The 27,626-nt window shown below is 36.8% G+C and overlaps 1 protein-coding gene and 1 pseudogene across 1 annotated transcript; both read right to left on the bottom strand.

Moving 5' to 3' along the window:
* The window catches only part of LOC136067353 (cysteine-rich receptor-like protein kinase 10), a 33,719-nt pseudogene extending 23,945 nt beyond the window's left edge, over positions 1–9,774 (bottom strand).
* Positions 9,775–13,551: 3,777 nt separating this feature from the next.
* LOC112006149 (cysteine-rich receptor-like protein kinase 10) lies at positions 13,552–22,984 on the bottom strand. The gene is made up of 7 exons (XM_065773056.1): positions 21,976–22,984; positions 21,646–21,783; positions 21,442–21,563; positions 15,267–15,498; positions 14,726–14,963; positions 14,354–14,504; positions 13,552–14,239 (listed from the first exon to the last, which is right to left on the bottom strand). Exons 1-7 carry the CDS (start codon positions 22,796–22,798, stop codon positions 13,907–13,909), a joined length of 2,037 nt encoding a protein of 678 aa, XP_065629128.1. The 5' UTR covers positions 22,799–22,984; the 3' UTR covers positions 13,552–13,906.
* Between the last annotated feature and the right edge of the window lie 4,642 nt (positions 22,985–27,626).

Raw genomic sequence — 27,626 nt, 5'->3', positions numbered from 1 at the left:
AGCAGTGGCAGAAACAAAAAAGTCAATCATGCGGCAGAATTAATTAATTAGCCAAGTTATTAATTAATCAATTTAACATGCAATTGCGTGGAAGCACAAACAAATCACCAAATAACTAAATATGCAGCGAAAATTGAATGACACGATGATTTGTTTACGAATGGGGAAAACCCTTGCGGCAAAAACCCCACCGGGTGATTTTCAGGTCACCACTCCCTAAACTCCACTATTATCAAATCAAGCGGTTACAAGTAAAGGAATTCCAAGTACCTTACCAACCTACAGTTGAACTCTTACCCCAATACCCAATTGGACTTGATCTGTAGTGACAGTTCCCCCTTTTAATGCACGGCTCCCAAGTACGTGACTAACCAATGCGCAGATCCCTGTACGTGACTTCAAACACCAACTAAGAAGGAAAGGTTGGCTGCAACGTTCTTCAGTTCATCCTACACGATGAAGATCAGGAAGATGCTTGGTCACAAAACCCAAATGTGCAAATACACATCAACTTCTTCAGAGAAGATGAATTAGGTCAAGAACTTCGTCTTTAATCACAAATTGCTTGAACAGAGTTTGTTCAATGCTTGTGCAACTTATGTCTTCTTTGATGGCTCTTAAAATAGTCCTTTTATATGTCTAGGGTTAGGAGAAAAGAAGGCCCAAAGACATATTCACGAATCATAAGAAATCAGATCAGAATTCTGATTTTCGTAATTCTCGACAGATAGCAGGTGTCGAGGAGCTATCGAGCAGGTGTCGAGATTTAATGAACTTGCACTTCAGCTTGTTTTTCTTGGACAAACTTGATGAATTCAACACTTGATCTTGAAACCTTATTTCTTGATGTATTAAAACCACATAGAGGTACCCAATTATAAGTAGAGTGTGTTTTGTCAAAAGGATTAGTCAATTTACATATATAAGTGACATATGTTCTTAACAAGTGAAAACACATATGTCCTAACAATCTCCCCCTTTGCCAATCCGTGACAAAACCACAGCAAACAAATGAACATATGATAGAAGTCATAAATCACTCAACTCATACTCACTTGTTGAATACAATAAAATCTATTCTATCACAAACCCTTGAAAAACTTTGCAAGAAAAGAGTTTATGGCAAGTAGACTTTGACAACTTGTATTTCTAAAACACTTTAAAAAAAACTCATCAAGGCATCTTAGTGTGAAATAGAAATAATAAATTGCATACAAGTATAAGAAACATGTGTATAAAGAGAGAAAAGAAACAACACATGTGAGATAAAGAGTGAAACACATACATCATCATCAAATATAGAAACAACACATGATGTATGTAAATGGTTACAAAACCAAAAGATACACAACACAAAAAATATATCAATATCAATGTGTATCAAACTAACTCTGCCCTTAAGTTAGTTACATCAAAAACTTTCTTCCCTTTAACATGAAGTTCTCCTCCTGAGTTTATTACTCCCCCTGAGGAATGACATTCAATTCTCAAATTTCTCCTCCTTTTTGACACGATTGTCAAAGGGCATAAAAAGCCAAAAGACATGATAGGAGGCAGACAGAAAACAAACAAAGAAAGAAACAAGGAGAACAAGGAACCATAGACCTACAAGAAAAAGAAAAACAAGATGCTATGGACACATAAAAAAAATACAAAACAAAAAAAAATGAAATGCATGTAAGGGAATCTCGATCGATCGAGAGGTGTCAAGATAGGTGTCGAGAAAGAAGACATCAGACACAAGAAGAGAAGCTCGATCGATCCATCAGGTGTCGAGAAGCTATCGAAAGGTCAGAAACTTTCTCGATCGATCCACCAGGTGTCGAGGAGGTTTCGAGATTACGATAAAAAAAAAACTTGAGAAGCTCGACAGATAGCTAGGTATCGAGGAGGTGTCGAGGATGTGTCAAGCCAGTTTTTCAAAAAAAAAAATTGAGAAGTGAAAAACACAGAAATGAATGCAATCCAACATTAATCTCAATCAATGATCCAATCAAAATATTAAGCTCTCAAAAACATCTCTCATCAAACAATTTAAGCGCATGGATCCTAGAAACACACACACACACTAAACAAGTCTAACCAATTTTATATTTCAAAAACAAGTCAAGACAGTTTAGTGAGAATACATTAGCACATGTAAACACTTGTGATGGCCAAATCACATTGTACCTGCACTTGTATCAAGAGTAGCAAAGAATATTGCATGTTGTGTGTGAAAAACATCACAAGATTGCATATGTGTATACATGTTATGACGATCTAAGATATGAGAAAATAACTTTAACTCACACACAATCATAACTGTTTGATAGGGACTATCACCTTCGAGGTACATCCTATAACTCCCACATCTCCTAGAAAACACGCTTGCAATCATATTTAAAGCATTTTTAATCTTTTTGCTTTTAATTTTTCTTTGCATATTTTTTTTTTAAGCATATCATGCATGGGCATATAAGAGAGAAAAGAAATACCCAAGATGTTAAGCATTTGACACCGCATTTTTGCTATGCCGAAGCATACGAATGTCTTTGACACTGCATTTTTGCTATGCCGAAGCATACAGGTGTCTATTATGATTGGTGGGTAACAGTGATGAGATGGTTATTTATGCCTTTCTCTTAGGATTTTCTAGTCCTACCCGTCAAAAAGAGTGATATGAGTGTTAAGTTCAAGAGATGACTTAATCTTACTCATCACAAACAAGATCGACAAAGCTCACTTGCTTAGTTGTGCATAGAGATGCTTATCTAAGCTACAAATGATACAAAGTTTAGAAGACTTTGTTTCAATGGCCATCCAAGGTACATAAGTACCAATGTACACAAAACACACTGTTTTTGTATTTTTCAATTTTTTTTTATTTTTTATTTTTATATCAAAAACAAAATAAACAAAACTGAAAATAAACAAACAAAAACATGTAATCAAAGCATGAAAGAAAGATGCATATGCATGAAGGCATGATAGAAGAGTGCAGATGCATGAAAACATGATTTCAAAAACAGATAAGAAATCAAGCAAAGAAAGTTCTACATTAGATAGAGAGAATTAAAGCAAAGGACAAACAGAAAAGACAATTAAGTCTTAGAATCCTTTATCACCCACACAACATGAGTCGTTGGCCGTGAAGATGAAAAGGCACGTGTCCTAGTATGATTACTAAAGGACATAGAGGAATTAGAATTCCCCTGAAATTGAGTCAAAAAGCTCAAAGCATTTAATAACTCACTAAGAATAGGTACAGAGCCTTTAGACAAAGGATGAGACCTATTGGACACTCGCTTATGAGGAAACAACTTGAAACAATTAGAGCGAGTGTAACTAGAATCACCACAATGGTGACAAACATAAGTAGTTTTAGAGCTATTTAGCTTCCTAGAAGGAGGTCTAACCTTAGAGGTTGACAACTTAGGACAATTTGGCCTAATATGTCCAACAATATGACAATGATGACAAGTGGGGACAAATTCAGAATTTTTATTCAACCTAGAAGGAGTTTTAGACATAGGTTTAGAAACTTTAGCATTAACATCAGAAATTTTACCTTTGTCTATCCTAGCAATATTAGCCTTCAACTCTTCATTATTCCTTTTAAATGGGGGAATATAAAAATCTTTTTCTTTTGTGGTAGGCTCAACAACAAGTTTGGCACTAGTTAATTTTTCAATTTTAGTTTTAAATTCAACTAGTTGCTCTTCCAAACTCTTAATTTTGTCCACATGAGATGAAATTTGAATTTTATAATTCTCATTCAAATTATTGGCTTCATCCAATTTTGCAATCAAATCATCTTTTTCAAGCTTGACCTTTTTAAATTTAGCTTTTAATTTTGAAGAATATTCAAGAGATTTCATACAAAAATTATAAAGCTTGCAATAGGCATCTTGAATATCATCATCATCATTCAACATAAGATCATGCAAATCAAAACAATCAAGAGTTGCCATGACAACAGGGGTCAATGGATCAACACAGCAAAGATTAAACCTAATCAGAGTGTGCCTGCTCTGATACCACTTAATAGGCCACAAACTGAATGACTCCTTGTGATTAAACCAATTAATTAATTAGTCAAGTTATTAATTAATCAATTTAACATGCAATTGCGCGGAAGCATAAAAAAATCACCAAATAACTAAATATGCAGCAGAAATTAAATGACACGGTGATTTGTTTACGAATGGGGAAAACCCTTGCGGCAAAAACCCCACCGGGTGATTTTCAGGTCACCACTCCTGAAACTCCACTATTATCAAATCAAGCGGTTACAAGTAAAGGAATCCTAAGTACCTTACCAACCTACGGTTGAACCCTTACCCCAATACCCAATTGGACTTGATCTGTAGTGACAATTCCCCCTTTTGATGCACGGCTCTCAAGTACGTGACTAACCAATGCGCGGATCCCAGTACGCGACTTCAAACACCAACTAAGAAGGAGAGGTTGGCTGCAAAATTCTTCAGTTCATCCTACACGATGAAGATCAGGAAGATGCTTGGTCACAAAACCCAAAGGTGCAAATACACAGCAACTTCGTCTTTGATCACAAATTGCTTGAACAGAGTTTGCTCAATGCTTGTGCAACTTGTGTCTTCTTTAACGGCTCTTAAAATAGTCCTTTTATATGTCTAGGATTAGGAGAAAAGAATGCCCAAAGACATATTCACGAATCCCAAGAAATCATATCAGAATTCTGATTTTCGTAATTCTCGACAGATAGCAAGTGTCGAGGAGCTATCGAGCAAGTGTCGAGATTTAATGAACTTGCACTTCAGCTTATTTTTCTTGGACAGACTTGATGACTTCAACACTTGATCTTGAAACCTTGTTTTTTGAAGTATTAAAACTACCTAGAGCTACCCAATTACGAGTAGAGTGTGTTTTGTCAAAAGGATTAGCCAATTTACATGTATAAGTGACGTATGTTCTTAACAAGTGAAAACACATATGTCCTAACAAGATGGTTATTTATGCCTTTCTCTTAGAAATTTTTAGTTCTTTCCGTCAAAAAGAGTGATACGAGTGTTAAGTATAAGAGATTACTTAATCTTGCTCATCACAAACATGAGCCACAAAGCTCACTTGCTTAGTTGTGCATTGAGATGCTCATCTAAGTTACAAAAGATACAAAGTTTAGAAAACTTTGTTTCAATGGCCACCCAGGGTACACAAGTACCAATGTACACATAACACACACTGTTTTGTATTTTTCAATTTTTCAAATTTTTTTTAATATCAAAAACAAAATAAACAAAACTGAAAACAAACAAAAACATGTTAAACAAAGTAAAGTATAAAAACTAGATTGACTCAAAACTTGAAAGCAAAACATATAAGTAATGCAAACAAAAACAAGAAAGGGAGAAAGAGAGAAAGTGACAGAATCACTTGGAGCCTTTTTTCCTTCCACACCTTGGAAGAACCTTTTCGTCTAGCAAAACCTTGATCCGGTGGTGAGGGAGAAGAATTAAAACCATTCAAGTTCGAAAGGAACATGAGGGCTTTGAGAAAATCTCCAAGAGGAGCAAAAGATTATGGAAACTAATTTTGGTTTCCTGATGCAATCATGTCGTTGCTCTATTGAATGGCTAACCACTTATAACAATTAGGTCGAGTATGACCGGCTGCTCCACAGTGATGACAGAGATGCTGCTTCTTCTGTTTAGGCTTTTGAGAGTTAGCCTTCTTAGCCCTAGGGTTTTTAACTTCTTTCTTATCCTGCTTAAAGGGTGCTCCTAAGATAGATTTACCATTGTCTATGTTCTCATTAGCTAAATCAGTTTTGACATTAGTGTTCTCAATTTCAACATTATTACTAGAAGGAATAAAAACAGTAGTACTAGTAGAAGCAATACTAAGAGAAGAGAAATTATACCCTAAACCGATTCGATCGGAAGCAAATTTTTGAAGACTGAGCATGTCATCAAGCTTAGCACTTGAAGTCCTTTCCAGTTGAGCTTTGACTTGGAACAGTTCTGCCTCAAGCTTCTTGATCTTCTCAGCCAAGAAGTTATTCTCAAATCTTAGTGCTCCAATAGTCAGATTGGCTTCATCAACCTTTGTGGAAAGCTCTTCATGCTCAAGCTCCACATCACTAAGCTTCTTGGTGGTCAACCTATACAACTTCTCATGTTTTTCTGAGATTTTGTATAACTTTGCATAGGCTGTGTGGATGTCATCTTGTTCAGCCATCTTTTCAAACTTAGACTCCACCAACTCCTCTTCTTCATCCACATCTTCAACAATCCCCTCAATAAGATTGATAGTGGCAGTGAAGGCATTCAAGATTCCGTTATCCTCATTGTCAGAATCATCTTTAGGCTCAGTGTCACTTAACGTAGCAGCAAGTGCCTTGCTCTTCCCAATGGTCTTGAGATATGTGGGCACTCTTGTTTCATGTGACCAAAACCTTGACACCCAAAGCACATTGGTCTTGAAGTAACAGTGTACTGACCGCCATCCCTAGCATCCTTCTTCGCTTTGTCTTAGCTCTTGAACGGAGAAGAACTGCATTGCCTACGGTCCTTGTCAAAGCCCTTCCCATTGGCATTCTTCATGAACTTCTTGAATTGCCTAGTAATGTAGGACTTCATCATAGAATCTTCATCGTCTGAAGACTCATCAGTATCACTACTCTTGGCCTTCAATGTCATGCTCTTACCCTTACCTGACTTACCAATCCTTGTTAATCCTAACTCATAAGTCTGCAGATTACCAACCAACTCTGTCAGAGGAATCTTGTCAATGTCCCTTGATTCCTCGATCACGGTGATCTTGGCATGGAATCTCTCGGATAGAGATCTGAGCACCTTTCTCATAATCTTGGGTTCAGGAATGGTTTCCCCAAGATTAAAAGCTGAGTTTATTATGTCCTTGAGCTTGGCATAGAACTCATCAAACGATTCATCCTCTTCTATCTTGATATCTTCAAAACTTGTAGTGAGCCTTTGAAGTTTTGAATTCTTGACAGCCTTGGTTCCTTCATAGGTTGTCTAGAGGATGGTCCATACTTCCTTTGCAGCTTCAGTGGAGGATATCTTCTTGAATTCCTCATTAGTGACTGCACTAAATAAGGCATTCAATGCTCTGCTATTGAAATTTGCCGCCTTGTCTAGAGGATGGTCCATACTTCCTTCGCAGTTTTAGTGGAGGATATCTTCTTGAATTCCTCATTAGTGACTACACTAAACAAGGCATTCAATGCTCTGCTGTTGAAATTTGCTGCCTTGATCTTAGCATCATCCCAATCAGCCGGCGCTTCCTTTGGCTTGGTCCAGCCTATCTTCACAGTTTGCCACACCTTCTCATCTAAAGACTGCAAGAAAACTCTCATGCGTACTTTTCAGTATGCATAGTTAGTACCATCAAACAATGGAGGTATAATAAGAGATTGTCCTCTATCCATGACGAACAGGGGTCAATGGATCACACACAAAGATTAACCCTAATCAGAGTGTGCCTGCTTTGATACCACTTGATAGGCCAAAAACGTATTGACCCTTTGTGATGAATTAATTGATTAATTAGCCAAATTTATTAATTAATCAAATTAACATGTAAAGCGCGTGGTAGCATAAACAAATCACCAATTAAACTAAGTATGCAGTAGAAAATAAACTGGCACGGTGATTTGTTTACGAATGGAGAAAACCTACACGACAAAAATCGTACTGGGTGATTTTAAGGTCAGCACTCCCAAGAATCCACTATTATCACAACAAGCGGTTACAAGTAAAGGAATCACAGTACTTTATACCAACCTATAGTTGAACCCTTACCCCAATACCTAATTGGACTTGTTCTGTAGTAACAATCTCTCCTTGTAATGCATGGCTCCCAGTACGTGACTAACTAATTACGTGGATCCCAGTACGCGACTTCAATCATCAACTAGAGAAGGTTGTTGGCTGCAAAGTTCTTTGGTTCATCCAATGATGAAGATCGAGAAGCTCCTTGGTTACAAAACCCTACTGTGCACTAACACAGCAGCTTCTTCACAAGAAAGATGAATTAGGGCAAATTCTGTCTCCGGTCGTAATTTGCTTGAACAAACTTTACTCAACACTTGTGCAACTTGTGTCCACCTTTGACGGCCCTTAAGATAATCCTTTTATATGTCTAGAGTTGTGAGAAAAGAAAGCCCAAACACATAATCACGGATTGGAGTCAAAATAGAACTGAAACTCTGTTTTTCATAAACCTCAACAGATACCTATCTGTTGAGCTGTTGTCGAGCCATAGGCTGGAACAACTCTACAGGTCTCGATAGATAGCTAGCTGTCTAGCTTTAATGAACAACACTTTCTGCATTTGAATCTTGGACAGACTTGCATGGCTTTAACACTTGAACTTGAAACAAGTTTCTTGAAGTATTAAACACATCCTAGATCTACCCAAATATAAGTAAAGTGCGTTTTGTCAAAAGATTGGCTAATTACATAAAATAGTGACATATGTTCCTAACAAGTGAATCACATATGTCCTAACAACATTGTTTTTTCCGTTTTGGTTATTGATGTATATACATTATAAACAAATACTTACTATGTTCCAGCAATCTTCTTGGTGTTTCCTTTAGTTCAGTCAACCCCAAAAATCCTTGCCATGCCAAAATCTAAAATTTTTGGATTCATATCCTCATCTGATAGTATATTGCTAGCTTTAAGGTCATGATGTATAATTCTTAGTTGAAAATCTTCATGAAGATAAAGAATCCCTTGAGCAATCCCTTCAATAATCTTGTAGCACCTTGACCAATCCAATGTTTTTTTCTTGTTGGGGTCTACGCATACCCATCCAAGTTCAATATTCAAGTTAGATTAAAAATATCAAATTGAAATGCATATTCTACTAATTGATTAATTTTAAAACATGAGTAATTATGAGGTATTACTAGAGCATGGTCACGCGGTATTTCATATCAATAAAAGGAAGCCACCTATTTCAAAATTGAACCTTTTCACATGGCTTTTTTAAGCTTGTCATATCTCTGTATTAAAAGTTTTTTTTTTTTTTTTTGTTAATTGGTGTGGAATACCACGACAGCTATACTCTAAAAGTATCTAATAATTTTTCTGAAAACAATTGATTTGTTAAAATGTACCTCTATTTAGGGATTTTAAATTGAAAACTCAATCCACGCATCTTAATCGCAAATGAGGAAATGAGACGTATGCTTAGAGTGTACAAACCAAATAGAAAATGGTCAAGGCTTTTGTTGGGCACAAACTCGTAGATGAGCAACTTTTCTTCTCTTTCCGAACAAAATCCCAATAGCCTAACTAGATTTTTGTGTTGAAGCTTGACTTCGGCTAAAATCTCGTTCTTAAATTCTTCTACACCTTGGCCGGAACTTTTTGAGAGTCTTCACTACTATTTCTTGTCTATTAAGAAATGTGCCCTAAGAATATATTTTAATAATCCATTAGAATAGTGTACTTAGTGGAATTTATAAATTCTCAATTTCAAAAGCTTTTGAATTTTGACTAGTCCAATTTTTGCGAGAATTAAATTCGTAATACATAGATGTCTAGTATCCTAACAAAAATTCCCAAAAATAAAACAAATAAATAAATAAATTCCCAAAAAAAAAAAAAAAAAAAAAAAAAAAAAAAAAAAGGATACTAGTACCTTGTAAACCTCACCAAATCCACCTCCACTCAGCTTGTTGTCATCAGAGAACTTGTTTGTGGCAGCTTGGATTGTAGCCAAATCAAATTGCAAGGATGCAATAGTTGTCGCACCTACGCACACAAATGGAGTAAACATTATTGGAAACTTTGGCCCTTAAGAGCATTAGTATTGGTGGTACTAAAAATTTATATTGCTATTTTTAGCACCACCAAATACAAAAATAGGGCCACATTGGTGGAGCCAAAGCCAAATAATTTGGCTCCACAACTATAGTGCACAACTCCCTCTCAACTAAACCAAGCCTTTCTTCTCTTTTGTGGTGTCTCGTGGTGTCACCTAGGTTCGTTGAAATTGCCGGTGTGGGTTCGTGGTGGTGGTCCGGTGTAGGTTTGTGGTGGTGGGCTAGTGTGGGTTCGTGGTGTGTGGTTGGCTGGATTAGTGACTGGGATCGGTGGCTGTGGTGGTGGTTTCATCATTATTCAATATGAAATTTTACTCACATGTGTATACCTAATACATCATGCCAAAAGTGCGTGATTGTCGCTTCATTATTAGTTTCTCATTTGCCCATCCCAAAGGAAAGAAAGTACAAAGGGTCCAAATGAAGCTGTGGAAACTAAGGCATTCAAAAATTTATGGATTTGAAAGAGTACAAAATTGGAATTAAGGAACTAAGGAAGAGAGTGACTGAATTCAACTGTCATTCAAAGTCATCCAAAAACTTGCACGAAGGATTTTTTATTTTTTATTTCCAGGAAAGAAGATTCCGCACTAGAAAGGATTTTTATCATACATTCATACAAGGAAAAGACGTAAAGGTTGGAGAATTTTGTGTCCTTGTTTGGTGGACTAGTATGTCCTACCGTAGACTTTGTACACTCTTGGGCTCCATCCGCGTCAAAATCATGTGAGTGGAGCTTACTTCCATTGACCCTTTAGAAATTATTACTTCAGCCGCGGGCTCCTTCCGTTTTTACCACGCTAGTGTGTTTGGAAACAATTTATTTAGTTGAAATTGAATTTTTTTATTGAAAGTATTATAGATAAAATTGAAAGGTAGTTAAAATTGTGCAATAAGACCTAAGGATAGTACTAAAAAGTGCAATGAGACTTATAAATAATAATAAAATTAGATTAAATAGTAAAAAAAACTAACTTTTTAAAACCCTATCAAATGCAGCCGTATTGCCCCTAGTGGGAGACTCATGAGTAGGCTCACCGTTCACACCTCTTCTATTTGAGAGCGATGTTTTTTTGTCTCTTTCAAGAAAAAATATTCAAACATCAGAAAAGGATTCTGTCGTTTATTCATATTAAAAAAAGTAGTATGCCTTGGAAAATAAAGTGTTCCTAATGGACACGGTGTGGAATACATATAGACGAATACAAATATTTTTTGTTCCTTGTCACATATATATATTTTTTTTTACTTTTCTTATAAAATAATCAAAATTTAAAATAGGAAAAAAATTAAATACATATAATTGGTGGAACAAAAAGTGTAATACAAAAAAAAAAAAAAAAAAAAAATCAGACAAAAAGGATTTGCATTCCATATAAACGCCATCTTCTTGTCACGTATTTAGGCTCCATCATCCATGTGAAAAAATAAATAAATAAATAAAAATTAAAAAAAAAAAAAAAAAACCCACAAGCTTGTGCCATAGTTCTTATTTTCAAGGATAATTATTACACCCACTCGGGAGTGCTCCGCGCATCTCTATCTCTATCATTTGGTGCGTGTACATATTACGTTCTTAGGAGTGGACTGCACCTAAGAAAGTAATAATTTTTCTATAATTTATAATTTCTTAATCATGTGAAACAATGAGAGCGGAAGAAAAGCTAAAAGGCCATAGTACTAATAATTTTTCGTGTGGTTGGTGTATCCATCATTTGTTGGCTGAAATATAATAAGATTTTGTCAAAACCATTGTACACAGCTGCTCTCCTTTTTTCTTTTTTCTTTTTTCTTTTTTTTTTTTCTTTTCTTTTCTAAAGAGAATTAAGGTTATAATCTCTTTTCTCCACTATACTATCAAATTATCAAAAAAATAGAAAAAGAAATATAATGACGTTTTACTCTATATTTTTTTTGTCACATTACCAAACATCATTTATTACCTTGATCATTTTCTGGACATTTATTTTAACAATACTACGTTTATTCTATGTTTTAAATACCGGATGGAATTGATCGGTTCAACTATAAACAAGCATCAGTACTGGTCCAGTCATATGAAAAAAAAAAAAATGAAAAATTCATAGAATACCAAAAATAACTAGAAGCCAGTGGTATAACCTGAACCAATTAAACTGTTTTAGAGCAAGTCTTGTCTACTGAGGAAATTTCATCGGCAACTAGATTAATTCAAACATCAATGGGATTGACTTGCGGTAACCATGTATGAGATTTTTTTACTAAAGTACACCTTTAGCCCTTAAAGTTTAGGGTTGTTTTCATTTTGGCTCTTCACATTAATTTCAAAATTTTCAATTTGGCCTTGCTTTTGTTTTCATTTTCACCTTGCCATCCATTTTTATTAGTAATTTGACTGTTAAGTGTCATATAAGTGAGGTATTTTAAAATACGTCACTTATATATATAATGTCAGTTGTCACAAAATTACTAAACAAAAGCAAACATGATAGGTCAAAACAAAAATTTTACAACGTAAAGAGCTAACAATCAAGATAACTCCAAATTATAATCCTAAAAGTGTACTTTAATCAGATTTGTTTGATAGTTTCTTTAGCCATTATTTTGGCTATTTTATTTCCTTAGTGGATGAGGTAAGTTTTTTTATTTTTATTATGTATAATATAGGTGATCTTGTTGTATACTAGTACGGCGCCTCTTGTTGATGTAGGGTACTATTTAAAGGTTTAAAAAAGAAAAAAAAAAAAAAAGGGTGTAGCTCAAGATATTAAGCATGCAATAATGTGCAAAGAGTATGCAATAAATTAACTGACTTTTGTTGTTCCATTTTCTTTTCTTTTTAAATTTTTCTTGCAAATAAATACAAAATTGTTATACTTTTTTTATTGTTCTGGCATTAATTATTGTGAGAAATTGTGACCTTGGACCCAGGCGAACGTGCAGATTGTGAATTTTTTTTTTTTTTTTTTTTTTTGATAAGGCAGATTGTGAATTATTGTTTATTAAATAGCAATTCAAATGATACGTTACAAAATGAGAAAGGGTTGGTCACCCATTTGGCCTAATCAAAATCACTCTTCTAGGAAATAATGGCCATAAAAATCATGTCATGCAAACGTTCATACATAATTAACCAGTCCAAACATGTCATAATAAGAACTAGCATATGAGGTGTCGTTTCTATCACTAGGACTTATAAATTTATTTTTTTGAGTTGATTTTTACCCACTACAAACATCTATGTATCAAGGGAAAAAAAAAAAAAAAAAGTGGAGCTTATATGCTTAAATACAACTTTTTGAACCTTATTTTTCTAGTTACAATCAAAATTCTAACTTTTAGCAACAGCAACAACCAAAACAAAATCCAATTTTGTTGGTGCCAAATGAACCAATAAACATGACAAGCTCTTAAAAGTGTGATTCTATATCAAATCACCAGTCATAATGGTAACGCCTAGAGGCATGTATTTAGCAATTACAAATTGAAGTACAGCTTGGTCTTCTAACCATTTTGTCTTGGGTCTTGGTTAATTATACTTATTGGTTTGCAAGCTTTCTACGGTTCATGAAGTCTCAAATCTTTAAGCAATGGTCATATGCAACTCACTGTTCAAATTCAATGACTTACAAACAAATACTAATTCTAGAGAGACCCTTACTATACTCACGCTAGCGAGGGTATAATTAAAAAAAAAAAAAAAAAGTGGAGCTTATATGCTTAAATACAACTTTTTGAACCTTATTTTTCTAGTTACAATCAAAATTCTAACTTTTAGCAACAGCAACAACCAAAACAAAATCCAATTTTGTTGGTGCCAAATGAACCAATAAACATGACAAGCTCTTAAAAGTGTGATTCTATATCAAATCACCAGTCATAATGGTAACGCCTAGAGGCATGTATTTAGCAATTACAAATTGAAGTACAGCTTGGTCTTCTAACCATTTTGTCTTGGGTCTTGGTTAATTATACTTATTGGTTTGCAAGCTTTCTACGGTTCATGAAGTCTCAAATCTTTAAGCAATGGTCATATGCAACTCACTGTTCAAATTCAATGACTTACAAACAAATACTAATTCTAGAGAGACCCTTACTATACTCACGCTAGCGAGGGTATAATTCAGTAATTGATGCTTCATTGGCAGAACATGAGATCGATTTGCTTGTAGATTGATTTGGCTCCAGCTCCTTTGAACGCTTGTTGTCCTCTGTTCGGCTACGAAAAAAATATGCTGGTCGTTGAGGTAACGGCAGAGTAACAAAGTCACTGTTTAGCGTAAGAACTACTGTAGCCATAGTAGGCCTGTCAGCTGGATTGTCTTGTACACAATGTAATCCAATATGGAGACTTCTGATGACTTCATTTCTCGCGTAAGAGTCTCCCAAAGTTGGATCCAACAATTCCAAGGGTGTTTCATCCCTCCAATGTTTCCAAGCCTGCATCAATTGGTCATGTAATTTTTTAATGTCACTCTTTTTGCCACTACACGGTTGTGATGATGTTGGCATTCATATAGGAGGACAAAATCTGAATATTTGGTTTATACTCACATAGCTTAAAAGGTCTTGAGCACTATTTTCTTGACAAAAAGAACTGTTCTTCTGGCAGCTTATAATCTCTAGAATTAGGACCCCTAAACTGTACACATCGGATTTCATAGAAAATTGTCCAAACATAGCATATTCTGGAGACATATAGCCACTATAAAAACCAACACCATTGATATGGCAAATGCTAGTAACAAGATATGCAAACGGATTTAACTAAACAATGAAATACTCAGTATAACTGACACATTACTCATGCATAGATTAATGCTACTGTTAAGGTTAGAGTGCAACACGTACATCTCTAAATTGTGGAAAGTAGAATTTGTAGAATATTAGAGTGGTTCAGATTTTTTGTAGACATTTACAACTTACAATGTGCCAACAATCCTGTTGGTGTTTCTTTGAGTTTGATTAACTCCAAAAATCTTTGCCATGCCAAAATCTGAAATTTTTGGATTCATGTCTTGATTTAACAATATATTGCTAGCCTTAAGGTCACGATGTATAACTCTAAGTCGAGAATCTTCATGAAGATAAAGGATTCCTCGAGCAATGCCTTTAATAATCTTGTAGTGTGTTGACCAATCCAATTGTTCTCGTCTTTTAGGATCTACATATTCATCAAATATATATATATATATAGAGAGAGAGAGAGAGAGAGAGAGAGAGTTAGAAAGTAGTCAAGGCTTACACAGAAGGAAAAAAATGCTATAGACTTACACAGAGACAAAAAGAAAATGCTAGACTTACACAGAGACAATTTGATCTATTCATCTCTGGTAAGTTCCACAACAATAATGAATTTATTAATAGTTAAGAAGACTGCAAACTGAACCCTTCTTAAATGGATTTTATCCTCCTTGAAGAAAAACCTTAATCCTCTCATATTCTACGGCTCACTAGAAAACTAGACATAAGTTTATAAATGACATATCGCATAGAAAGTAGTCAAGGCTTTTGTTGGGCACAAATTCATAAACAAGTATTTTTTCTTCTTTTTCCAAGCAAAATCCCAATAACCTTACAAGATTTCTGTGTTGAAGCTTAGCTACCATTACAACTTCGTTTTCAAATTCCTTTGTTCCTTGTCTAGAGTTTTGTGATAGCCTCTTCACAGCTATTTCTTGTCCATTAGAAAGTATGCCCTGAGAATATACTTCAACCAATCTTAGAAAAATTTGTGAGATTTGAGCTTGGAGGTGTGTAACAATGGCGAAGAAAAACAATACAAGAAAGATGAGCAAGCGAGAGAAAAGAGAAAAAGGGAAATTCTGAGAAAATGAGTAAAATTGATTATGCCAAGCTTAACCAAAATACATAACACAGAGCTCTTATTTATAGAGCCCGAGAATACATACAAAGTCAAAAACTCTGGAAGCTTAATTATAACCGTTTTGTAATAACCCAAAATAACAACCTCCACTAATCAAGGAAGGCAGTTATGATCAGGTATGTAACTACCTTCAGTTTTGAGTTCTGGGAATAATAGAGTAAGGCTTGAACGTGGAGGCTGAGGCTTGAACTTGTGAAGGAGATGGTGTCAAAACGGTGACGTCTTGTGTTAGTGTAAAACGCACCGTTTCCACTAACATGAGTTCACTCCTTTTAAGCACACCATTTCATTAATCATTCCTTTATTCATGCGACACCGTTTTGAGTCTACTTCAAGTTACCGTTGGAGAAGTAGCCATTAGACTTCATCTTCTTCGCTGCTCCCAGAATTCAAAGCTTGCTTGTGCTTTGTCTTCCTTGTTTGCTCAGTATCTCTAACATCCCCCCTCAAAACCATAGGGTCAACAGACACCATGATTTTGGAACGGAGATAAACAAATTGGGAAGTAGAGAGACTCTTAGTGAAAATATCAGCTAATTGATCCCCAGTGGCAATATATTTCACTTGAAGGTCTCTTCGCAAAACCCTCTCTCGAAAAAAATGGTAATCAACCTCCAAATGTTTGGTGCAAGCATGGAAGACTGGATTGGATGCAATTGCTAAGGCAGAGATGTTATCACACCAAAGATTGGGAGCATTGGGAAGAAAAATGCCCAAATCTTTGAACACCTGGCGAAGCCAACATACCTCAATAGCTGTAGAGGCCAAGGCACGGTATTCAGATTCTGTAGATGATCTGGACACAGTATCTTGCTTCTTTGCACTCCAGGTAATAGGGTTGTACCCAAGGTAGGCTATGAAGCCAGTAGTGGAACGTCTATCAAAAGGGTCACCTGCCCAGTCTGAGTTAGAAAATGCAAAAAGGGAGAGAGGACCAGGTTGAAGAAGGATCCCAAAGTTGAGAGTGCCATTGATGTATCTAAGAATACGTTTGGCAGCAGTAAGGTGGACATCTGTAAGGAATGACATAAACTGACAGACTTGATGTACAGCAAAACTCAAGTCAGGTCTTGTGAATGTCAAATAATGTAGTGAACCAACCAATCTGCGATATTCATGTGGATTAGAGAGCAGGGAACCTTCATTAGGCACCAATCTGAGATGAGGAGCACAAGGAGATCTAGCAGGTTTTGAAGACTGCATATGGAGTTTAAGGAGCAAGTCCTGAGCATATTTGGTTTGAGTGAGCAACAAGCCTTTGGAGGATCTAGTGATTTAGAGTCCAAGAAAATAGTGAAGAGGACCCAAATCTTTAAGTTCAAAAGCTTGACTAAGTTGAGCCACCAAGATGTCCAAGAACTTGGGATTATTGCCAGTGATGACAATGTCATCCACATAGACCAAGAGATAAACCACAAGTTTTCCAAGCTAAAGAATGAAGAGGGAAGAATCAGCAAGTGAAGCTTGAAATCCCATGTGCAGAAGCTATGTTGAAAACCTCTCAAACCAGGCCCTAGGGGCCTGTTTAAGACCATAAAGGGATTTCCAAAGTTTGCAGACATAGTTGGGACAGGAGGGGTCAGTATACCCAGGAGGTTGCACCATATACACCTCTTCCCTTAGATGACCATGAAGAAAGGCATTTCGAACATCCAATTGTCTTAGAGGCCAGTCAAATTGAACAGCAAGAGAAAGAATTATTCTCACTGTGGGAGGTTTAATAACAGGACTGAAAGTTTCTTCAAAATCCACCCCATACTGTTGATGGAACCCCTTGGCAACCAATCTAGCCTTGTACCTATTGATACTACCATCACTGTTGAGCTTGAGTTTGAAGACCCACTTGCAACCAACCACATTCTGAGAAGGAGAAAGAGGGACTAAAGACCAAGTTCCTTGTCTTTGTAATGCAGCAAACTCCTCATCCATGGCAGCACACCATTGAGGATATTGGACAGCCACCTTATATGTGGGTGGTTCAGTCAAAGTATAATCTGGCTTAGGAACTTTAGAAGGCTTGGAGAGCTTAACAGGTTGGACCACTGGCTGAGGTACAGCAGTACATGCATGAGCAACCAAAGCCTTTGGCTTAAAAATGCCAACTTTAGACCTTGTAACCATGGAGTGAGTGTTGGTAACAAAAGGAATCTGGAACATAGAGGTCACTGGTGGAGCAATAGGGCAGACATGAGGAATGGGTGTAGGTATGGAGGGAGATGTATTAGGTTGGGATATAGAGGAAGGAGAGCTAGAAGTAGGGATAGGAGTGACTAAAGGTGTAGGAACTGGTGTATGAAGTTGATTGGAACCTAATGTATGAAACTGTGTATTAACATGTGGATTGTCTGGTGCAGGAACAAGAGCATTGACTAGTGCAGTAGGTAGGCCAGGCACTGATGCAGATATAGGATCAGTAGGAATAGGAGTGATAGGGTGAGATGGGAAAGAGAAGTGTGCAACAGTAGTATCTGACACAGGAAGTAAAAGGGAAAGTGTGAAAGAGTGTGCAGGCTGTGAGTCAGTAGGTTTAGAAGGTAAAGACAAAGATGGAAGAAAATCATGTTCATTGAATAAGACATGTCTGGAGATATAAATCCGGGAGGTAATAGGGTTTAAGTAGATATAACATTTGGTATAAGGAAGGTAACCTAGAAAGATACAAGAGGTGGTGTGGGGTTGAAGTTTGTTGGAATTGTATGGTTTAAGTAAAGGAAAACACACACAGCCAAAAGTCTTGAGGTGGGAAATATCTGGTTTAATTGCAAACAATAGTTCCCAAGGAGTTAGATTGTCAAAGATGGGTGTAGGAAGTCTGTTAATAATATGGACTGATGTGGATATGGCATAGGACCAGTATGAGGAAGGTAAATGGGAATGTGATAACATAGTTAATGCACATTCAACCAAGTGCCTGTGTTTCCTCTCAGCAACCCCATTTTGCTGAGGTGTATAAGGACAGGTAAGATGCTGGATAATACTATTTGATGAACAAAACCTTTTAAAAGCATTTGAGGTAAATTCACCCCCTCTATCAGTTCTCAAAATTTTGATTTTGGAGTCAAGTTGATTTTCTATTGTAGCTTTAAAGTATTTAAAAACTTCAAACACATCAGACTTAAACTTTAAAAGAAAAAGCCATGTGAATTTAGAGTATTCATCCACAAAAACAACATAATATTGGAAATCATTAACAGAGGTGGTGGGTGCTGGACCCCAAACATCAGAGTGAATCAGTTCAAGAGGTTTAGAAGCTTTAAAACTAGAATGTTCAAAAGGTAATCTATGCATTTTACCATTTAGACAGTGCTTACAGTGGGCAACAGAATCATTGATTGGTAAAACACAAGATGCATCAATTGAAGAAAGTACAGTGGAAAAAACTTTATTACTGGGGTGTCCTAGCCTATGATGCCACAGCAGCCACTTATTAACTTTGTTGACATGGAAAGCAGTAGAGAAACAAGAAGGTTGTGTAGACTGAGGTGATGGTGAGACAGAAGGAGATTGAAAGGCCTTTGGCTTGAGGAAATTCCTTGAGTAAATTGGATAAACTCCATTTTTACTCAAGCCCCTATAGAGGAGTCTCCCCGTAAGTATATCCTGAATTTTCAGTTCATTTGCATCAAAGTGACAAGAGCAATTATTGTGAAGACAAAATTTGTGAACAGATAGGAGATTCATGGCTATCCTAGGGACATGTAAAACATATTTAAGAATGAAATTGTGATATTTAGTAGGAAAGGTAGTGTTACCTATATGATTGATTGGTAGAGTTTGCCCATTGCCCATAGTGATTTGCTCAGATCCTTTATATTGAGATTGAGTTGAAAGGTTGCTAAGGTTGGTAGTAAGATGATCTGAGGTGCCAGAGTCAGCCAGCCAAGGGTCTTGATTATTAGCAAAAGTAGCATTGGTAGCACTAGCCATGGCAGCTAGTTTAGCTGGGGGATTCTTGCCCTGATAAGCAAAGTTCATTCTGCGGTAACAGTCTAAGGCTGTGTGTCCAGATTTCCAGCAAATCTGACATGTAGGTTGATCAGCCTTGAGAGCATGAGAAGGTATATGACTCTGATATGTTGAATGTTGATTGTTATGAGAGGAGAAACCTTGAGGTGGTTGAGAAATGAATTGTTGGCCTCCATTGGAGTTGAATCTGCCTCCACCTCTTCCTCTGTTAGAGTTGTTTCTACCTCTCCCCCTTCCAGATCCATGATTTTAAGATGAAATCTGATAGTTGCCATTTGATTTGCTATTAGAAGCAAACATAGCCAAAGAGTTAGGAACTGAATCTGAATGCTCCATGATTGCTTGTTCTTCACTTTCCAACATTATAGCTAGTTGCTCATAGGAAATAGGATCACTCCTGGTGCGGATTGCAAAACAGAAGTGAGCAAAGTCCCTAAGAAGTCCTCTGAGAACAATGCAGATTAATTCCTCATTGTCAACAACTACTCCAACTGCAAGAAGTTTGTCACGAGCAACTTTAATCTTCTGCAGAAAGTTATTCACTGAATCATTCCCTTTCTTGAGGCTTTGAAGCTCAAGTTTGAGATTCAGTATGTTAGCCCTTGATGTGGAGGTGAATCTCTGTTCAAGAGTATTCTAGACCTCTCTTGAATTGGTGATCCCAACAACCAGTGAGAACACTTGAGGCATGAGTGTAGAATTGATCAGAGAAAGCAATGTTTTATCTCTGATATTCCAAGATTGAAACTCAGGATTCACAACTGAAGTTGGAACTCCTGTGGCATCAAGTAACAATGGAGATGGTTTCAGAGTTGTACCATCAATGTGCTCAATCAACGAGTATGCTTCCAAGATTGTAATCAATTGGTGTTTCCAAGGGATGTAGTTGGTATAATCCAACTTGATAGACATCAGATTTGACATATTGGAAAGTAACAGTAGAGGAGATGGAGCTGAAGTTGTGTGAGAAGAGGAAGATGAAGGAATCGAAGTTGATTGAGAAGGTCCTGTAGGTGTAGTTGAAGCCATAGATCTTGGCTCTGATACCATGTGAGATTTGAGCTTGGAGGTGTGTAACAATGGCGAAGAAAAACAATACAAGAAAGATGAGCGAGCAAGAGGAAAGAGAAAAAGGGAAATTTTGAGAAAATGAGTAAAATTGATTATGCCAAGCTTAACCAAAATACATAACACAGAGCTCTTATTTATAGAGCCCGAGAATACATACAAAGTCAAAAACTCTGGAAGCTTAATTATAACCGTTTTGTAACAACCCAAAATAACAACCTCCACTAATCAAGGAAGGCAGTTATGATCAGGTATGTAACTCCCTTCAGTTTTGAGTTCTGGGAATAACAGAGTAAGGCTTGAACGTGGAGGCTGAGGCTTGAACCTGTGAAGGAGATGGTGTCAAAATGGTGACGTCTTGTGTTAGTGTAAAACGCACCGTTTCCACTAACATGAGTTCACTCCTTTTAAGCGCACCGTTTCATTAATCATTCCTTTATTCATGCGACACCGTTTTGAGTCTACTTCAAGTTACCGTTGGAGAAGTAGCCGTTAGACTTCATCTTCTTCGCTGCTCCCAGAATTCAAAGCTTGCTTGTGCTTTGTCTTCCTTGTTTGCTCAGTATCTCTAACACAATTTACCCCTAACAATTTATGTAATCTCAACATCAAAAATTGCCTCAGCATTGTTGGAATTGCATGCATTAGATTATCTATAGTTGATGAGTAGAATCAGTCCTCAAACAAAAAAAATAATAAAATTGGTAAACTAATCCAATACCTTGTAAACCACACCAAATCCGCCTTCACCTAGCCTGTTATCATCAGAGAATTTGTCGGTGGCTGCTTCAATTGTAGCAAAATCAAATTGCAAGGACTCTACTGTTGTAATATCGTAAGCAAGACAAAGCAGTTAATTACGTAACCACAAGTGTAAACATTAGAAAATATGAAAATCAATGCAATCAAATCATTCATTGTTTACCATTTTCTTCCTGATTAACATTGTATTTTTTTTTCTGCTTCCTTCTAAGGTAGCAGTAACCCGTAACAAATAGCACCGCAGAAACAGAAATCGAAGCAACAACAACGACAATTGTCTGCAATGAGATGTGACCTTTTCCTGCATAAACAATATTATGTTTCATTGCTAAGCTAAATGATAAAATGATTAATAATTAGAGGTCCTTTGTAGACAATGATGACAATAATGTTTGATTGAATAGTGCCTTAAAGGAGTGAAACCGATGGACTATTAAAAAGTCTATGATTGTTCATTTAAATTTGTAGTATCTAATAATACCATAGAAATTACCTTTAGGTGTTATTGGTGATTCAGGATCAAGCTGTTCATTTGGGATCTGATAAAACGGGGACACTGCATACTTAAGATTACAACTAGGACTTAGAACTAAGCCCAATTGCTTTCCACTACAACAGCTCGGCAAACTAGCTATGGCTATTTTAAGACATCTATAGCAATCGGCACCGGACAGGTCCGGCGTGCACTGGGCAAGTGTGTACAACGTTTCAAACGCTGTGAAAGTCGCTTCTCTTGTCCCAAACTTCTTGGCTCCAGTGTCAACGTTTGAAAGCTTGGTTGCCAAGTCGTTCATTGTTGCCTGCACTAGCTGGTCAAACCGGTCTGGCTCCGACACATTCAATAGGCCCCAATTGTAATCAGCTGGGTCAGAAGCCATGCTGGAAAAGATATAGCGGTTTGAGTATCTCAACATGCACTCCTCGTACCAACCCACCGCAACTTTCTCCACTGGACAGCGAACTATTAAGTCTTTGGTTGCGCCGGCGACACAGGCTCGGCAGACATCAGGTGACATGTCGCCGCGGCATAGGTAGAGGCCGTAGACGGTATCATCAGCAGAGCCCGTGGTGGAGGCGGAGGCAGTAGCGTTGTAGAATTCAATGTTGCGGGTGGCGTTGGAGGAGAGGTAAGCTAAGAGGTGATTGAGGTTGGATTGGTAGGGGGTGTTGATGGTGAAAGTGGATGTGTTTGGGCAAGAATGGTCGCTGTAAGTTGGAACAGCTTCAATTCTTGATTGGCTATGGAAGCTGACGATCAGCAAGGAGAGGACCAAAAGGGTCATCCAGAAGTTGATGGAAGGCTCGCCCATTATCATGACCAAACCAACCTAAGCTTTTTGCTACTATTGGATCCAGGAAGAATTGCTTGGATATAGAGCAAGTCAACATTGGAAAATAGTCAGATATAAACAGTTTCGAAGTTCATTGACTCGCGTCAATAAAGCAAGTGAAGCAACTCAAATTATTTAAGTCGTGTTTGAAGGTCTGAACGCCTTCTGAGTGGAATCAATGCTTTCAAGCAAGTGGAGGAGCCCAGATTTCAGTATAGGAGAGCAAGATTAATAATAAGTTAATTTGAAAAATATTAGTCAATAGTAATAACAAAATAAATAAAACAGTAAACTAATGTAACTCTCAAACAAAAGCTAATATAAATGTAAAGTTGTAATATTTTGTCAATCTAAAAGTGTTAAGAGTACAAAATAGTATACAAGTCCACTTTCCTTTATAAATTTGAACATATTTTTCTACTCTTTTAAGTATTTAAAATTTGAGTACATAACAAAAATCCAAAATTTGGAGCCATTAATAAGCCAAGAGATTGAAGAGAAATAAAAAATAGTGATGGTTTCAATGTCTTACAAGAGCATTAAGTAGGACAAATTTGGTAGGGACTAAATTGTCATCTAATTATTGTGGCATGGAAAGTAATTTTTTATTATTCCGTTTAACGTATCAGTTTTTTTTATTCAAGATATTATAGTAGGGACTAAATTTACATGATACTAAAAAGGTTAGGGACTAACTTCATCCAATTGAAAAAATATAAATTAGGAATCAAATTGAAATATGGTATAAAAGATAGAGACTAACTTTATAATGTATCTTAAAATCTATTACCCTTTGCTTTAATACCAAGGACAAAAGCATCGTCTATAAGAATTATTAAGAAGAATGCTATATGAAAGATGAAAATATCAACGCTTTCCTAAACTGAACCTTGACAGTGGAAATAAACTAAGAAAGATAAACCTTAGTTTGGCCTTGACCAATCAAGCGAAACGGTTTAAGGCTTCAGAATTATGCGAAAATGTGTGCCTAATGGCCAGTGACAATTTTAATATTTTGAATGTCTACAACTATTCAATAGTGACCTTTCAATATATATATATATAGGGAAATGCTAACGAATACCCTTAGAGCATTAGTTAATAATCCATTTGAAGAAAGTTTTTATAGAAAATGAAAAAAACGTAATTAATATTTTGACAGCTTTTTTCATTTTCCATAAAAGTGGTATTAAAATTTTCCTAAAATAGATTATTAATGAGTACCCTAAGAGCACTCGTTAGCATGACCTATATATATATATATATATTTTGTTAACGTATAATATGTTGTGGGCTTTAGGCCCACTTTGTTTACTTGTATTACACACATATTTAAATTATATACTCTGCCTCTTATATAAAGGCACTATTGTATATTTTATTACTTGTGAAATACAAAACTATTCATTCAATATTTCTAACATAGTATCAGAGCCATTACTTTAATTTTCTTGTGTTTTGCAGTCTTGTCTTTGTTAGTATTTTCCGCTATCTTGACTTCTCCGATTAGTAAACCTTTTTTGTGCCCTATCCTGATTGTTCCACCACTGTTAGAGGTACTCAAGGTTGAATCTCCACCACCAGAAGCTCGATCTCCGCCACCAAGACCACTGCCTCCATTGGATCTTTCACATCAGACCTCCAATTAGGATATAAGACATATCATCGTGTAGATTTTTCAACCGCTCTACACAACACCGTCGGAATCATCATCATCTGACCATTCACACATCGGTCAAAGTTTTAGCAAATTCTTCCACGTGCCTCATGTGCCATCAGTGTTGCTTCGATCTCGTTGCTACCACCATCATCGGAATTATCTTTCTCCGATCTACATCGTTAGAAAAGAATCGGCCTCATCGGACGGCTCATGCACCACCTGAATTTTTTGTAACATCATCTACGCACCTCACACGCCGCCTTATTGCCCGCTGATGTCATCTGTGACATCACTCTGCCACGTCAGCCTCAGCTGCATCATCCACCACGTCATCACCTAGTCAGCTGCTTACGTCATCTTGCTAATGTCATTGACGTTGACTCGTTGACCTGTGCCATTAACTTTGACTCCAGCCGTTGACTTTGACTTTGACTTTTTGAAGTTGACTTTTTGCAGTCCAGGTGCTCTTTACCCAGTTTTTCGTGTATAGTCCATTTTTGCATATTTTGCTTCTAAATGAAAAATAAGGACAATTCTTCTTTTTATTGCAACAATCATTGCCGACAATCCAACAAACATTTTTGCAATTTTTGCAAACATCTTGACTATAATATTGAGACTTGCTATCATCACAACAAATCAGCTGCTTCCACTTCTGCTGTTACTATTGCTAACACTGAAAGTATCCAACCAATGGCTTCCCTCTCCGCACAGTCCAAGTCTTTTAGATCCACTATCACCATTTCCATAGTCAACCTTCAAAACATCATTGCTAATACCTGGTTGGTAATGCATCTTATTCCTCTTCTCTGAGTTCCATCTGGTATGTCTCCTTCCTCTTGGCTTATGAATTCTGCTTGTTGTAATCACATGACACCTCACTCATCCTTATTTGCTCAACTTCAACCTGCACCACACCCTCTCAATATTCGCGCAGCTAATGGTTCCATAATGTTTGGTCATAATATGGGTTCCATCTCGACCACCAACCTCTTGGTTCCTAGGGTCTTTAATGTCCCCAACTTTTTTTTACAATTTATTTTCTATGGGACAATTAGTTGAGTTGAGTTATCGCATTACCTTTAATTATCCTGGGTGTATTGTGCAGGATTCGAGGACGGGACAAAAGCTTTGGACCAGTCCCAAAGTTGGATGTATGTTGCTCGTGGACAACCTTCGTCTTCCACTTGTTGCTCCGGTTTCTATTGCTACTGCAGCTACTATAGTTTCTTCTATTCCTTTCCTTGCACTTGGCATGCCCGAATATAGTTTCTTCTATTCTTGGGTACAACACTTGGCTTCCAGAGGTTTGTTAGGTTCAGTGTCCATAGAATATTTTGATTGTGTTTCATGTTAGTTAGGAAAACAACTAGCTTTTCCTTTCAATACTAATGAATCAATGTTCACTGCTATCTTTGACCTAATTCATTCTGATGTTTAGGGGCCTTCCTCTGTCTCTAGTATTGGTGGATCTCCATATTTTGTTGTCTTTGTTGATGATTATTCCCGGTATAGTTGGATTTTTCATATGAAACATCGTTCTTAATTATAGCAAGTATATTCTAATTTTGCAAAAATGGTTGAAACTTAATTTTCCAAACAAATCAAAATTTTTCGATTTGATAATACTCTTAAATACACTCAATATTCTTTCCAAACTATTTTGCATTCCTATGGCACTATTCATCAACTAACTTGCCCAGGCACCTCTCAACAAAATAGTAAAGCCGAACAAAAACTTCGTCATATACTTGACACTGTTTGTGCTCTCCTTTTTTGGGGCAAAGCTGCTTTTCAAATTGTTCATGCTAATAATCACATTCCCAGTCCTGTCGTCCAAAATCAAACTCCATATAAATGTTTTTTTGGGTGACCTCCCAACTATCACCACCTTCGCTCCTGCGATTCTGCCTGTTTCATTCTTCTTCAACCATATGAGCATAACAAACTTGAGCCTCAGTTTATACTTTGTTATTTTCTTGGCTATGGCGAAACACAAAAGGGGTATCAATGTTATAATCCTGTCTCTCATTATCTTCGTATCTCCCACAATGTTGTCTTTTGGGAACATCGCTCATTTGTCGAGCTCTCTCACTTCTGTGCCTCCCTATCTAACTCCTATAACTTAAATCTTTTTCTAGATGAGCCACATATTCAATCTATAGTTACTCCTGATCCTCCTATAGACTTCTCTGTCCAATCACCAGATATTTTTTATGCCTCTTCTGGATCACCCTTTAATGAACAGATGGAAGATGAATAGGTCGAAGATGAGCCACCCAACCCTGAGCTTGGGTCCCCTACTCCTGCTTTGCTTGAAGATCTTGCATAAGACATTCCACCTCGTCACTCAACTTGGGTAAAATCCATTCTTGCACATTTACTTGACAATCATTGTTATACTGCCCTTAAGCCTCACACCTATTGTGGGGCCTCCTGACCCTTTATGATAGATTTCAATGAAAGAGGGACTTGATACATTATCTAAAAACCATACTTGGGATTTGGTAACTCTCCCCCCAGGAAATCTATGGTTGGTTATAAGTGAATCTACAAGATCAAGACTCACTATGATGGGTCCATTGAGTGATATAAAACTTGTCTTGTTGCAAAAGGTTTTACATAGGAGTATGGGATTGATTTTGAAGAGTCCTTTGCTCTGGTTTCTCGAATCTCATTTGTTCGTGCCCTCTTAGCTGTTGCCGCTGCCAGTAAAGGAGACATTTTTTAGATGGATGTCAAAAATACATTCCTTAATGGGAATTTAAGTGAAGAAGTTTATATGCAATCTCTTCCTGATCTCTCTATTGAACCGAACAAGATTTGTCAAATTCGACGTGCACTTTATGGCCTTAAACAAGCTCTACGAGCTTGGTTTGCCAAGTTCAGCTCTACCATCTCTCACTTGGGTTACATTGCCAGTTATTATGATTCTGCCTTATTTCTTTATCACACCTACAAAGGCACCATTTTGGTTCTCTTATATGTGGATGATATGATCATAACTAGTGATGACCTCAATGGCATTCAACAACTCAAGGATTTTCTTAGTCATTAGTTTGAGATGAAAGATCTTGGACATCTCAACTACTTCTTGGGTCTTGAAATCACTCATTCTACAGATGGTTTTTATATTACTTAGGCCAAGTATGC

The sequence above is a fragment of the Quercus suber genome, unplaced genomic scaffold (genome assembly GCF_002906115.3).
Source record: "Quercus suber isolate HL8 unplaced genomic scaffold, Cork oak 2.0 scaffold_68, whole genome shotgun sequence".
In the NCBI taxonomy this organism is placed as follows: Eukaryota; Viridiplantae; Streptophyta; class Magnoliopsida; order Fagales; family Fagaceae; genus Quercus; species Quercus suber.
The sequence above is the reverse complement of the archived record's forward strand: the minus strand, read 5'-3'. Positions and strand labels throughout refer to the sequence as shown.